The 15425-nt window shown below is 35.9% G+C and overlaps 1 protein-coding gene across 4 annotated transcripts in view; it reads left to right on the top strand.

Moving 5' to 3' along the window:
* ZFAT (zinc finger and AT-hook domain containing) overlaps nt 1-7839 on the top strand; it is an 89175-nt gene extending 81336 nt beyond the window's left edge. For all 4 annotated transcript variants that reach the window (XM_062570661.1, XM_062570659.1, XM_062570662.1 and 1 more), the window contains one exon: nt 6690-7839. In XM_062570661.1, the coding sequence (XP_062426645.1) occupies nt 6690-6929 (240 nt within the window). In that variant the 3' untranslated portion in view covers nt 6930-7839. The remainder of the gene's footprint in view (nt 1-6689) is intronic.
* Nucleotides 7840-15425: the final 7586 nt, after the last annotated feature.

Below are 15425 nucleotides of genomic sequence, written 5' to 3'. Positions count from 1 at the left end.
GAACAAAATAAAAAAAAAAAAAAAAAAAAAAAAAAAAAAAAAGACTGTCTGATAGCAATTGCCAGGTTGTATCATGTATGAGAGGCCTTTCACAGGTTGTGTCAAGAGCCTGAAATTGCTTTAGTCCGTTCTTCTCTGAGAATCAGTACACCAAGCTATTATCCAGGTTAAACTTTTTCTGATACTTAATTTGGGAGAAATGCTATTCTGTGACAGCTATGAAAACGTGCATCTGCTACAGACGCATAATGCACATCAAATGCCTGAGAGAAAACCAAGATGCTAGTCCGACGTTTTACCAAAATGGCCTGAGCATGGCAAAACTCCACACTAAACTTTTGATTGCAGCATGGGACAAGAAGTATATTTGTGTTTCTTTGAATCCAGTTTGGTTGCTAGTTATCCAGGTTGCATCTGCCTCCAAGACAGAGCTAATGAAGATAATATTTAATGGTGTTATATCTGAGTTGTTCTGCCTGAGGTTATAGAAAGATACAGTCAGTAATAAAGGGGAGGAAAAGGTGGAAGCAAAGAGCATTAAAGAGTTACTGGGAAGGAGGGTAATAAATACTCAGAAAAGAAAGAAGTGTTGTTCATAACGGATGGTAAAGATGGGCTGGAAATTGAGAAGGAAAATGTTCTGTGGGAACAGAACAAAAGAGGAAGAACTGGAAATGTAAAACAAGTCACTGCTTCCTGTGGAGGTGTTTCTTTGTGCCCTATTATAGGTGTAATTTTGCACCCGTGCCCAGGAAGGCTGGGTTTTTTTGTTTGTTTTGCTAGTAGTCTGTTCACTCCTTTGCCTTTATAGGTGGAGTATTATCCTAGCTAACTTGCTGAAGATAAAGGCAGGGTTGGAGGACCAGTAGTCATGCCAGGGTCGCAGAGTTTATAGTATCTGCAGTTCTGTATTCAAAAACTATCAACTACAAACTAACTTAATTTATAATTATTTCTTTCAGTTAACATATGCATCAAATAAAGACAGTAATTAATCCTGCAGAAAGAATTTATTCCAAGTTAAACATTTGCTTGATTTAAATACCGAGTTCCTGTCAAGAAACATTTCTCTCAAAGATGAAGACTCCTGTTGTCCTTTTTTTTGCAGAGATATTCTATATTCTTTCAACATATTGTGTCTGTAAATTATTCTCCGAGGAGAAGAGGTTCAACGTGCATTTTCTTGCTTTTGCAATGTGAGCGTCCTTGAATGCTTGTTCTTTGAGTCTCCCACTGCATTGCCCAGAATATCAAAAAAATTGCCCTTTTTTGATCTGTGTCCATTAGCTCTAATTTTTGTTAGAGCTGTTGCTCTTCCATTTCCAGTGTTTGTTAGCAGGAAGTATGTTCTGTTAACAGTATCTTTTCTGTTAATTCATTGAACTGTCATTTGTTTTGCTTAGATGCATAATGTGCTACCTCTACTAAATCTCTGTATAAATGAAAGTTAGAAATAGTGTAGGCACATTTGTCCAAATTTGAATTTTTCTTTTTGTCTCAAGTTACTTTGGATTCCTCACATTTTTGGGGGATTCCTATTCTCTGTCTTTGCTCTAACAAAACAAAACCAACTCCAACAAGAACAGCCCAACTAACCTATGCCCATGATCTTGTTCACTGCCTCAACTCCCCAACTCCTTTTCTTTTTCTTAATTTCTAATTCTCTGAACAATATATCTGGGTAAGTGCAGCACACAGAAATTCTTTCGCCATTTTGCTTGTAGCACATTAGCATGTATAAGCTTTAATCACAAATACATGCCCTTATATACTAAGTAATAGTGACCTAGACAGTCTTCTGTCCCAGTGAAAGGTCTTGCATCTGTCTTTCTTTTGTGGCTCTAGAGCCATCACTTCAAGCTCACTGTGTTTAAAGATTGTATCAGACTTCCTGCAGAACTGTTCTTTATCATCTGTCCATTTTCTATTTCAACACTATGGAATGGAACTCTTTTTTCCTGTTATTCAAGCCTAAAAAGCTGCTGTTATCTTCAGATGGGGTTCGTGGATCTTGCATTTGAGTGGTAACTAAACGCTGCTGACTTACTCTGTATGCTCATTTTAATATGGTCTTTTATTTCATCCACGTAGCTAAAATGGTTGTCTGAGCTATCATTATTTTATGCTATGTTTACTCTGATATTCTTTTTTTTTGACATTTACAGACACTGTTTTGCCCCTTTTGTATTCACTCAGAACAGATTTCAAAGATTGCTTGTCTGCCCCTCTTGACATCATGCTGTCTTTCAGCGTCCGCTTGATCTTTCTTTTTTGCCACATCAAGCAAAAGCTTCTGTTTTTCACTTCAAGGCTTTTTACACAGTTCTGACTTAGTATCTCATCTCTCATTAGTTGTGGAGATTTGACTCCTACCTTTGCTCAGCCCATAAAGGTTTAATTGCTCATTACTTTTTCAAACAACTTGCTTAATGCCTTCTTCCATATTGTGCTTAGTTATGTGGATTTTTAATGAAGAGCAATTTGTACCTAATTGTCTTCTCTCAATTATGCTTCAAAAATATGATGACAGCAGTTATCTGTGGTGAGGTAATTGATATATTGATACTGCTGCCTGTCTAGTTTATATTATACTCCCCCATCTCCTTTTTTTCTGTATCTGCTTGCTGTCTGTCGTTTTATATTGAAATTACAAAGTCTTTGGGGGCATGAAATGTTTTATACATGTAGAATACCTGATACAATGCATGTCCCAATCCAAATCACTACGCTAATATTAACAATCGAGAGAGCTAATTTGCTAAAGAATATTTCCTCTTTTTCTCCCATTCAGAAATCACAGAGGAGACTGATCTTCCTTCTGTATCTGTCCATTGGAGTGTAGGGTTAACTCTATTACTGAAAAGCGTGGTAACCTGCTTTCCCACCTGGGCTTACTCTGAAGAGTAAGCACATCTACTGTTTCACTAACTCAGCAGTTCTTTAACAAGGTTAAGAAAACAGTGGATTTTCACTAGTTTCACTTTTTATTTTATTTCCTCCCATCTTTTTATTTTGTGGCCTCTTCAGGCTCTGGTAAAATCCTGCCGTAGCAACAGCTGCCACCTTCAAAATGACAGGCGTAGCAATGAACAGCAAAGAATACACCTCTTACTGTGGTGTCCTACAAGGTAAACAGGAGCATCTGCAACCTAGTGTAATTTTGACTTCCTACAAGATCTATATGATTAACCTTTCTTCTTCATGGTAAAGTGAAAGTCGGCTTTCAATTTGAAATCACAAGAGAGATTCTGCAGAGGAATTGGGTCAAGCCCAGCAAGGCTGTTTTAAGTATACTCTGGACTTGTGGCTCTTGCCAGCTTCAAAGAAATTAAAGATATTAATTATTTCTCAGAATGACCTCTAGAATGAGAAAGCAGCTTTACTAGTTTGTTGTAAATAGTTTCTTTATTCCCCTTTCAGGGAATGAGAAGAAGTATATTTTTCCTTAATAGAGAAGATTCATTCTTCTCAGATTAAAAAAGGCTTGTTTGGTCTTAGAGGAAGATATCTCTAAGAGGTACCCATTTTTGTGTGTTATTTGCATATGTTTTGACAATCCTTGGCTATTTGCATTCAAAACAAATCATGAAGTTATTAATGAAGGTATAGAGATGTTTTTTTCCTGCTGGCCTTCATGAGAGACATATTTAGCCCGTAAAGAATTACTCTGCAGATACTGAATTGGTTTAGCATGCCAGTAGTGGAGGGCTTCAGATTCTTGCTGCCACTCTTTAAAAAAGGATAAGCAGCCAGATGCTTTTCAGCTAGCTGTCAAACGGAAAAGTCATGGATGTCTGTCTTGAAAGACTGGAAATGCCAATAAAAAGAATTGAACATAGCAACTTCATTCATTCTGATGGCAGCTGCACCACTGTTTCATCAATTTGAGGGATGTAAATTAACATTTCAAAATTATTCCCTGTGGAACAATCTAATAGGAACCAAGCTGAAGTATGTAAACACTGAACTTATTTGAAATGTAAATATCCAAAATAATTTAATATGGTGATTTGTCAAACTAGGAGGATTACAGAGAGCTGTTCAAAAAAGATACTAGAAGCTAGGAACACCAGGAATAAGGGCATTAGTCTTCTTTACCCTACATGACAAGGGTTATAAAACCACATCAATAAAGGCAGGTAGGGAGGTTAAATTAACTTTCTTTATTGGCCATTTTAATTTCAAGAGCATATAAAACTGAAAAAGTATTAGATTGCTGCTATTGAATTGAATGAGATTCTGTTTTCATTTCAGTTTTGTGTCAACTGTGCTTTATTTATCTTCTTTTATTCATATTTATATACAGTCACAAAACTGTACTTAAAATTATTTATGCATTTTGATTTAGAATGACTAAAGTGAAACTGTACAAGCTCATATTCAAACTGCAGTGTGCATTCTTGCATCTCAGCAAATGTAGTCGTTTTTATCAAAATGTCATTTTGGGGACTGAGGCCTATTGTCAGAAGAGTTTTATGTATGCTACGCTAGCACAGGAGAAGTTCCTGTGAATTACATACTTAAAAGGCCAAATTTCAGGCCTGCCTATTCATGTATTTGCGTGGAGATCTCTGTTATCAAGGGTCTGTAGTTATGTGCAGACCTAACAAGCTGTGAGATTTTGTTTACCCTGTGTTTTAACTTCAGCTGCCTACCTGAATTCCGTAATGCTTGGACTTTGGTTTGCCTGTCGTGACCGCCATTTGTGGATTTTGTTTTGAGCTCTCCATCGTACAGCGATTCTGTCGCTGGATTCAGGCAAGAGGAGGGTGCACTTACGAAAGGGGAGTCCTGTGTCTGGATTCGCTAAATTCCTCTTGCTTTCTGCAGGACTTGGATTCCTTTTTAAAAGGAGGGAGGGCAGAGAAAGAAGCAAGTAAAGAATGTCATGTATCTTCTCATGACTTTGCTCCTTGCTTTTTGAGTAAAGACCCAAGTTTTGCATTAGTAAAGGATAATCTTTGGCATAGCCATATTTTGTGGCATTGATTTTTAAGGGTGGTTGCAAATTTTATCGCATCAAGACAGGCATCCAACATTACCTTTTTTTGTAAAATGTTGAACTTGAACTTCAACAGGAGTAACTTAAAACATTTTTAAGAAAAACATTCAGATATGCATTGTAGAAGAAAAGGGTCATGGAAAGGATTTAATCCCTATTCTGTAGTTTTATCCCTATAATCTGAGACCTGTGTAACAACGCCAGAGTCAGCCTCAGTAGGTGCAATTATACTTTTGCGTTAAGGTCAACAAAAATGGCAGGAATCTCTTTAGAAGTTTAATCTTTCACTAGATAAAATCCGCATGCATTTCCAGCAGTATATCACAAGCGTACTGACTCAGGGACCTCTATGTAAATGAACGCCTGAACATACTTGTTATTGTTCGAGAAATAGCTTTGTATAGCCTCATGAATTGAGTGAAAGTGCAGAGTGATATGAGGTGCTAAGGGGTGGCATCTCTCTTAAATCTTCTTGATCTGACAGAAACTTTAAGCACAGAATAAAAAAAGTTAAAGAAAAAGTAAGCGTTGAACAGTGGGAAAGATTGCGTAGAAAAAACATCATGTTAGATCAATAAGAAAACAAATATATAGAACTCCTTTTTCTCCTTACTATTCTCTAATCTAAGGAGTCAAACACATGCATGGAAACGTCTCTTCTCTTCCCATTCCCCTCTTAAACAGCAGTAAGTGCTATTGGCAACAGTACGTCTTCATTATGCACACACTTCACTGTTTTGCACTTGTGGGTGCATTGGTATTTATGATCTGACAAATAAAACAGCTCTTTTTAATGAACACAGCGGTACAGAAATCGTCTAACAAATACCTTTGCATATATCTTGCATACAGAAAAAATGCTCTTCCATTCTCTTCTCAAAAATACATTGTTGTACTGTTAATACTGGAGAGACTTAATTTCTTCCGAGTGACTTACAGTTTTCCAATGTTTTGATATTGGCTGAGAGTACTGTGTGTTGGAGATTGTATGGATCTGTAGAGGAATTAAGATTTGTTCTTCAATTTTAATATGTGCTAAATTTTAATGATTCCCAGAGTCAGTTGAACTCTTTTAACCACCTAATTGTGATGTTCTTTTTTATTTTTGTCAAGTAGAAATATGTTCATTAAAAATTTTCATTTTTTGATTGTTCCTATCAGTATCCTTTCAATACAATAAAACTGCTGCCCCCCAAACAGTGGCTCTTGGAGATATAGTTCAGTAATACTTAGAGTTCACAATTTCTAATAAAAGTCCTTTGATATTTGCAATATATTAAAAAAAAAAAAAAAAATTTAAAGAGCAGTCTCTTGCCTCAAAAAAATGGTGATTGTAGTTGTTTTAGATGGATTCTCAGTTATACTAGGAGAAATTGTTCAACTTCAGATTTATTTAAATAATGGTGGTTTTGAATGAATGACTGCTGAGAGTTTAAAGATGTCTCCAGAGTTGTGCCCCTAGAACTTTGTAGCTGTTTGTGTGTTTAACTGAGATGCAGTGTATAACATTACAAAATTATAAAACTCTTACTAGTAAAAAAAGTTTATTAGAAATTTACAGTGCAAGTCTGATGTTTTCTCTCAAAAATATGATTTCAAATTTCTGTCTGTATTTGCATTAATCATCACAATAGCAATTATTTATTTGAAAGGTGAAACTTCTATAACCTCTTCAATTTCTTCTTAGGTGAAAGAAGAGGAGCAATCAGCCAATCACACTTTGATGATTCAAGAGACTCTGCAGCAAGCCTCAGTGGAGCTGTCTGAACAGCATCACCTGGTAGTCTCATCAGATGAAGTGGAGGGAATTGAGACAGTGACTGTCTACACGCAGGGAGGAGAGGCTTCAGAATTTATAGTTTACGTACAGGAAGCTGTGCAGCCTGTGGAAGAACAAACTGTGGAACAAGCTGTTCAGGAACTCTAGGGAACAGTACTCAAAAGGGATAGTTACTTGATTTGTCAAAGCCGAGACTTCTGTTTCTTTTCGTAACACAACCAAAAGGAAACATGCTGGCAAATTTTCAATTAATTTGTGAAGCAAGACCTTGTTACTGGATAGTGATCTGGCTGGTTGGATTGTATGAGTAACTTAGACATACTATGTACACAGCCTCCTCAGATTTTTTCTTTTGGAAAAATATTAATATTTTGAGGAAAAGGTGTTCTTCCTCTTCTAAGAAGACCTCTCACTTGCTTCCTATGAATCCTGAAAAATGTGTTTGGTCACTTCAAAACAATGTTATCCTTACAATAAGAAAACATCCATAAAGGTCAGCAGGCATGTCTAAAGAAGTCAGTACATCCCATCTTATAAATACTTAATATGTTCTTGACTTCACTAGGTAAAGGGTTTTTTTTGTAAAATTATCATGACTTCTTATTTCTGAATATATGCTTAGAATGTGTTTACAGAGCTATGAACCTAGCCCAAATGTGTAAGGCTCAAGACTAATTAGAAATATACCACCGATGGACTCTAGGTTGTACTTCTGAGTTGATCTTTTGGTTTTGGAAGATATTTAAAGCCATATATGATAATTCTGGGTACTAGTAGGATGATTATTATTTAGATAATTGGTTAATGTTAACTCTCTCAATCCCACTAAATAAATACCTGTCCACTACCATACAATGAACCCAAATCTATTTGTCAACTCGTCGAAATAGTCTTTTGTTTTTAAGGAAAATTGTATTCAAATGATTTGTAAATGCTATAAAATATGTATGTTAATATGTTTTAAAAAAAAAGTTTGTAAATAAATATATGACTGTGTGAAAGAACTTGTACAAAGTAAATATTGACAAGAGTTTAGATATTCTTAATTATGCATGTATATAGTTCTAAGTTTTTCTTCATGAATCTTAATTTGTTTCTGATTTAATATTTTTAAATTTGAACTATAAAAGTTATTAATTGATAACAAAGTTGTCACATTTCTTTTTAATGCACTACTGTTGGCTTCCTTTTCACAGCTAAGTAAAGAATGCTGCTTTGCATTTTTCAGTCTGAGAAATTATTCCTCTAGTTATTAATCTCTAGTCAAAGAAATGGCGTAGTGAAGTCAAGGAGGACTTTATGTGACTTGAACTTATTTACGGGCATTCTGAGTGGAAAAATGAGACAAAGATTTTGAATAAGCAAATGTAATATAGTGAGCTGTTATCTACCTCTTGTAAATCTACTGGGTTTTATCAATTTTATAATTGCAGAAGTGCAAATATTTAGTGGCTGTTTCTCTCTTAACTGTGGTGATAACGAATTTGCCTTTGTTAATGGAAAAGAAATGAACAAATATTTAAACACCTAAGCAGAATGAAAATCATTCAGCTTTAATGTAGCTATATTTCCTCTGGTTTAATCTTGCAAGTGCACAGAAATCTCAGTGTCATTGGGTTTAAAAAAATGAAATGTTTTTGGATTTTACTGTTACTGGCTGAATGTAGTCACAAATTTGAAGGCTGATTTCTTAGATATATAGCAAAATCGCTGGCCATAATGGTTTTAATAACAATTTTAAATGATAGAAACTGATGCATCAAATGTACCAACTTGGTTAATCTACAAAAGTAACTTGAGCTTCTTTTTAATTATTTGAAATATTCATGATCCATTTTCATTTCTGAACCACATTTGGAAGAACATCATGTTCATATGTGGTTACAGATAGGTTATTAACAAAACCCTTTGAATCAATTAGGTCGTGTATTATATTATTATCAGATGGAGAGTGGGGATGGAGAAAGTATTATGCCATGTATCACTTACCAGTTTTTAAGCCACTTAAAACTGGAGGGGTGTGTGTGTGTGTATTTAGAGGAAGTATTTGGGTTTGTTTTGTTTATTTGAATTGCAATATGTCACATATTGCATAGTGTAACTTAAGACTTGACTTGCTCTTTGTTAGAAAGCACTAGGCATGTTGCACTTTCTGCTAATTTGAAGGAATTTTCAGTTCATTCTTCTAATTTTATGAATTCTTCTCTAGAGAAATTAAGAGCTAAGTATATGCAAGCTATATCATGAGTTTTCCTATGCTAAAGCAAAACATTGATATGAATTTGCTATTATCTTTTCTATTTTAGAAATATTTTTTCAATTCAAGTGTTTTTTTGAGTTTCTTTTTTTCATTTTAGATGCCTCTTCACCCAGCTTAGCTTAGAAATGCAGTGGTTGGAAGCACGTAAGGTGCAAGTCAGGAAAGATTTTGAGCTGTGTTGAATACTGCATGCTGATCTCTTACGTCCATAGTTATTATGTTTTCTTCTTTCTAGAATACACAAAATGACAGTAATGCTGTGAAGAGAGAAGTGCTTTCTCTTAAATGTGAGCCAAGTGAATGTCCAAAGTTTGTTTATTAATTAATTTATTTATTTATTTATTTATTTTTAATTAGAAACAGGTTATACAAAAGGTCAAAAGCAAGGAGAGCTTTGTTTGTATCAGGTGCTTGTTTGAGAGGCTACTGCTGTTCCAGTTGTCTTTTATCTGGATTTGGAACCACCAAAAAGGTAAGAATTAAATCTTTTGCTTGACAAACTCTGTTTCTATACCACCTTAACAACGCAGATTGTTTTCAATGTAGACTCGACTCCTTTTATTCAATTACTCTTTTCTGAGGGGTTAGAAGACATTTTCAGTTCAGGCAGGACAGCTCCTGTTTCTGAAGATTACACCTCCCCACATACTAGTTATTTTATCAGCATTTACTGCACTATACTGTTTTCCAGTTTTCCTCTTTCTCTGATACTTGAGAAGTGGCTAACATCTGAACAGCCCAGTGTCTGGAAGAGGTTTTGCATGCATTTTGGGGGTAATTGATGGGCTAACTGATTTGCAAGGCTGAAAAAGCATCAAAGGTTTCTAGTAATGTGTTGGGTACAGAGGTGAGATCTTTATAATTTAGATTTAAACAAAAGGAATCTCTAAATAATCTTATTGACAGCAGAGTCATATTTAATGAATGGTAAGTACATGATACTTGAACCTGACATCTTTTTTGATCTCCAGAAATTATCAGAAACACTAATTCTGGAAGGATGTTATGCTGTGGAATAGAATAAGCTTGTGTACATAAAGGGGCAAAAGCCACTAGAAAGGATTTGGGGCATGGAGGTTGGCCAGTTTCTTCCATCTCTTTCTAATCTATTATCTCAGCAGAGGGTAGTTTCTCCTTTCCAAGTAGAAAAGAGGATGGGATCTATCCTTCTTCTTGACATGTCTTGGTTTGTATGGCAAGTTTGTGTGTCTCTGTCTGGATCCCGGCACCATTTCTTCATCCTACTGTTTTTTAACTAACAACTGTAGCATCTTAAGTCGTAGGAAGCTGGACTAACAGTGGCTTTGTCCTGGATCTGTATTACTCATCTAGAAAGTACGTGGAACAAAAGGAGAGAAGGGCTGAGTACTTCTGCTTTGCTGCTTTTACTTCAAATTTTGGCTGTGTGAAATCACAGCTTGGGCAATGTGTGCAACAGGGATGATGGTACAGAGCAGTTTTCTTCCTATAAAAAAAGAATTACGTCCCTTGAGTGTATATGCTTGAAATAAATACTTTTGATGGCATATTTTTAAATAAGATGTTACTTGCAAGTTTGAGATTTTAAATTTCTTTTGAGGAGTCTTCTAAATTACATACAGCATCTTAGCCCTGCCATATATGGGACTTAATCTGTTCAGTCGTACTAGAGAAAACCACTAATACTTTCGCCTCCCAATAAATTAGTTTGCAAGACGGACTTGTATTTTACAAAATTAAAGAAGTGAATCTTAGGAATTGAGTATCTTTAGCACAGTAGAGAAAGTGGTAACAGAAATAATATTGCAAGATATTCAGATCTCCAAAGAAATGTTCTGAGGTCCTAGTGGGCAAAGAATTGGACATATGACTGAACCTAGTGGAGCTGTATTCAGCTGCAAAATAATGACTTAATTTTTGACATCAGCTCCTTGTGCCTTTTTGGCAGCTTTAAATTATTGAAACTTCAGAGAGATCAATTCAGCAAGTAAGGAAGCTTTAAGTACTTGGCACTTCTGGAAATCAAAATCTTGGAATGAAAGAGTACTTACTGAATAACTGAATAGTCAAGACTGAAAACTTAGGGAGAAGTTTGTTTTTTTGTTTGTTTTTTTGTTTGTTTTTTTGTTTGTTTTTTTTTTAAAGCTGCATCTGATCTTTAGCGGAGGAAGGAGGATATCTATCAACCAATCTTGCACCTTAAAAGACTACAAGTCTGTCTCCAAGACAAGTCTCGTCTTTCCTTTTCTTACATAAGTGGGGAGTTGTATTTCTGCAAGAACAACAAAGCCAGGCCTGACTGTGCAGCTAATATTTAAATTGAAAGCCCTATCAGTTTTCATTCTGTAATTCTTTTGAACTGAAAATAATAGTGGTAGTTATTGCAGTGTATATAACAGAGTTGAACAAAATAGTGCTGAAACTCGTGAGATTCTTTTAATTTTTAGGCATTTTTTACACTAGTTTCTGCCTTTTTGTAAGTGTATTTGAGCTATATCTGAAAGTTTGAACAGAAAAGGACACAAACTCATTTGAATATTACATCATTAACAAAAACATGCTTTCTTGAGATAATGCTGATCACATATTCCTTGCTCATAACATGATAAACTTCAGGTGTTTTTTTATTTTTATTTTTATTTTTTTTAATAATCTGATCACAGTGAGGTTACTGAGTTATACTATACACATCTTGACAGCTTCTCAATTTGCATTTCTAGCTTTCCCATCATTAGGAGACATCATTTCCATTAATAGCAGCATGGCTGCATTTGTCCTTTTTTTTTTTTTTTTTTTTTTATTTCCTTTCCCTTGAAATGAGGACAACTTTTCATCTTAGAAGACTTTCATGTTTACTCAGTGGCAGAGAATGTATATTGGCACATTCTGGGAGGATCAAACTTGATGTTATGACATAAATATGTAGGGTCATCTTTACCCCGGCATAATTCCCAAAGGTCCAAGTAATCAGTTAAGTGATCTTTCATGTGTCCCTGCTCTCAGCTGCCTGTATCAGGCTTTAGTGATTAAAAGCAACACCACATATTTTAAAGGACAGTGCAAATTGCAGAGCCATTGTTGTATATTCCTAGCAAGAAATTTTGTCTGAGAGGTCCATTACATTCTCCGTAGTCAATAGCTGCAAGGTCATTGGGGTAGCAAAAAAAAAGCATCACAAGTTTCTCTCTTGCTAAATAAATAATAAAAATCTTAAACAAGTATGTAAGCCCTGTGGATGAAGTGAAGGGGTGGAAACAGTTGAAAATTTTTCTGCTCACATAACAGAAGTAAAACCAATGTGAGATATCTTTATCTCTTCTTATTCCGCAGTCTGAAGTGCTAAGGAGCTCGATGCAGATGGGCCTGAACATGCTGCATGGGCACAGTTTTTATGTTTGTTCTCTCCTGTTACTAATTAGTTCTGTCTCCAGTATATGGCTTTTGGAGCAAGTTTGTGAAATCGTGCACAATTTCACGGATCACAGCAGTATGCTCTATTGCGTGGTGTATAAACATGTAACTTCAGCCATTATCCATAATGTAACTCCTCAGAAATCAAGAGCGGAAGGAAGTAAGAGCTAAAGATTACTGAAAATGTTTTTTGAACTTTTCTCCCTTCTCTCTCTCAAATCAGGTTAACAGAAGTTGTCCGGGTGATGAAGCCAAATCCCCACCTCTCTACTGTTCAAAAGTATTTGAAAGATTCAACCAGAGGAGGAAGGGGAAAGGCTTAGCATGATATAAAACTTGGAATGATTAGATGTTGCTGAGCAAAAGAAGTATTAGGCCAAATATCTTGATTAATTTCCTGTTGTGAAGAATTATTGGATGGTAAGATAGTACCTAAAATAGTAGAAGCTCTTTTGCTTGAGTTATTTTATTATTTTACTGAGTAAAATACAGGCCAGCCTTCAGACTTATCCCAGTGGGAGGATAGGACAGCTGACCTCTAAGGTTTCTCTTAGACCTCAAATTTCTGTATTTAGTAACAATATAGGAGAAGAAAAATGACACGAGACCTGTTTTATATTCAGGGCTACACCTAACAAGGACGCTTTTCAGACCTTATTCCATAAGACATTGAAGGAATCTTAAATAAGAGGAAGACTGTCATTTATATGTTCTTATTCTTATGTCACTTACTCTTCATGAGAAGTCCAAAGCAGGATTTGAAGTGAATAATGATTTCCAGTAAAATCTGAATGCAGAAAATATACAGCTCTGACAGTGCTATAAATGACATTTTTTATTCTCTATGAAAAATATTTTTTTACAGCCTTGTTTGCTAAATGTGGATGGAGAGAGAAATTACATTCAAAACATTACCCAGAGGTCTGCCTGACTTCTGGAAATGCTGTAAATTTTTCTGAAAAGCTGGAAATAACTTTATGAACCTAGGCAAATGCAGAGGGACCTAAGGGTCTTTGGTGTTTTGGAAAGAAATCAAACTATTAATGGGATTTATAGAGCAAGCTTTATAATGTTTTTTTTTTTTTTTCCTTCAGTCTAAAGAATATTATCTTCTGGAAAATAAGGGGTCATTTTGTGTCCTGCCCCCTGATGAAAGACACTAAGTGTATTTTACAGGCACACATAAGATGTATAAAAAACAGACTGTAAGAGCTACCTCATTCATAATGATATTTATGAGCTAGCAGTAGAATACAGGATAAAATATCACAGTGGATTACAGAGCTAGTCAACATCTTTAAATTTTGTTATGCAAATGGTCCCCTTTCTGATTAGCCATCCTAGCATTTATTTTGCCTCTAGCATTTGGAGTGAAAATACTTCCTGGTAGCTGAAAGCTGGACAGACTTGGGGCATTGAAAAATTGAGAACAGACCTTTTTGGTGCTAGGTAACCTGTTCAAGTCCACCTTCAATTAGTTGTAGTCAGATATTTCCATCATCTAATGGTAACTGAGTAAGTTAAAGAGTTTGAATCCAGGGTACCAAAGAAGAGGTCCACTTCAATAAATCACCATGTAGTTGGAATAAAATAGCATGCCAGTTTTTACTGAAACAAAAATACTTGAAACAGCTGCATGGAGCCCAAATTTAAGTCATCTTTAGAGTATTTGAAAAATTAGTAGATTGGTGGAAATGTTTCTGTAGCTATTGTGATTCTGTGACAATACTTCTTTTCTTTGAACATAACGATTTACAGCTTTGGTGATGACACAAGTACCAGATAGACTTTTAAGATTATTTTGTTTGAAAGATAACATCCAGTGCAGAGACGGCTTGTGTTAGGAGCAACCAGTCTAAGCTGCTCAATCGGAATATATATATATATGTGTGTGCATGTATGTGTGTATATATATACATATATATAACTTCAAAAATATTTAAAAGGACTTAAACACTTAAAAAGAAGTGTGCTAATAAGAGCACACTTCAGCAGTGAGACTGGAGTCAAACTGGGAAGTAAATGATCCTAAAGGAATTGTAAGAACTTCAGACAGGAAAAAAAATGGAAGGGAAGGTGACAAATTAAACTTTTTTATGAACATGTTGTCATTTTTCTTTATGTGACAAGCTCAGGACATGTAATACAAACTTGATTTTCTGGAAAAAAATTAATTTTTGATTTCACCTTGTGGCTTCTGTTGTTTCATCACAGCAGCTGCTTATTCATGGCTTGATGGAAGTAAGAGACATGACTGATGCTCAGGAATACCAATAAATTATAATTCTCTTACTAAAAAAAATCCTGTATGATTTATCCCCTGCCTTTAATTCTGAATTTTTGTGTGCGTAGCTCTTACCCCTTGCCAAAGGTCAATCAGTTTATCCAGTAAAAATAACCATCTTCCCCTTGCCACAAAGTTAGTCTAGACAGTGAAATTCTATTTAATTTTTTTTTAACCTTTTGTGGTTACACTTTAAACAACGAACTGCGCCTAGGAGCCTGTCTGTTTAAGGTGTAGTCCCTAGAGAGCAGAGCGGCTCTCCATTTCTATTTGGCTGATCCGGGATATGAGGGTGCTGAACTCCAGGGTGCTACCAGCGCGCAAGAAATTATTACTAAAAAACATGCCGTTCTGCCGGCAGAACTGTGCTGCTTAGTGAAGCGATAAACCAGCTGGGGGACAGCAACGTTTGAAACTCCCGAAGCGATCTACTGAAGTGCTGGGCGAACGCCCGCTTTCGAACCTCGCTGTGCTTGCTGAGGACAGCGTGGTCCTCCGGTGCCACCTCCTTCTGCTAGCGAGAGGTTACCCAACGGCTTTGCCAGCGGGAAAGCTCCAGCCAGAGCTTTTTAATCTCCTCCAGGTAAACTGGAGCATTAGCTTAACCCAGTTGGCTTCCTTTGGAGCAGGGCAGAGGGCTTCGGCTGAGCCCTCTGCTCACAGAGCTGTTGGGCAAGCTGAAGGCAGCGGATGATGGCGAGTGCCTGGG

The sequence above is a fragment of the Rhea pennata genome, chromosome 2 (genome assembly GCF_028389875.1).
Source record: "Rhea pennata isolate bPtePen1 chromosome 2, bPtePen1.pri, whole genome shotgun sequence".
Lineage (NCBI taxonomy): Eukaryota > Metazoa > Chordata > Aves > Rheiformes > Rheidae > Rhea > Rhea pennata.
The sequence above is the reverse complement of the archived record's forward strand: the minus strand, read 5'-3'. Positions and strand labels throughout refer to the sequence as shown.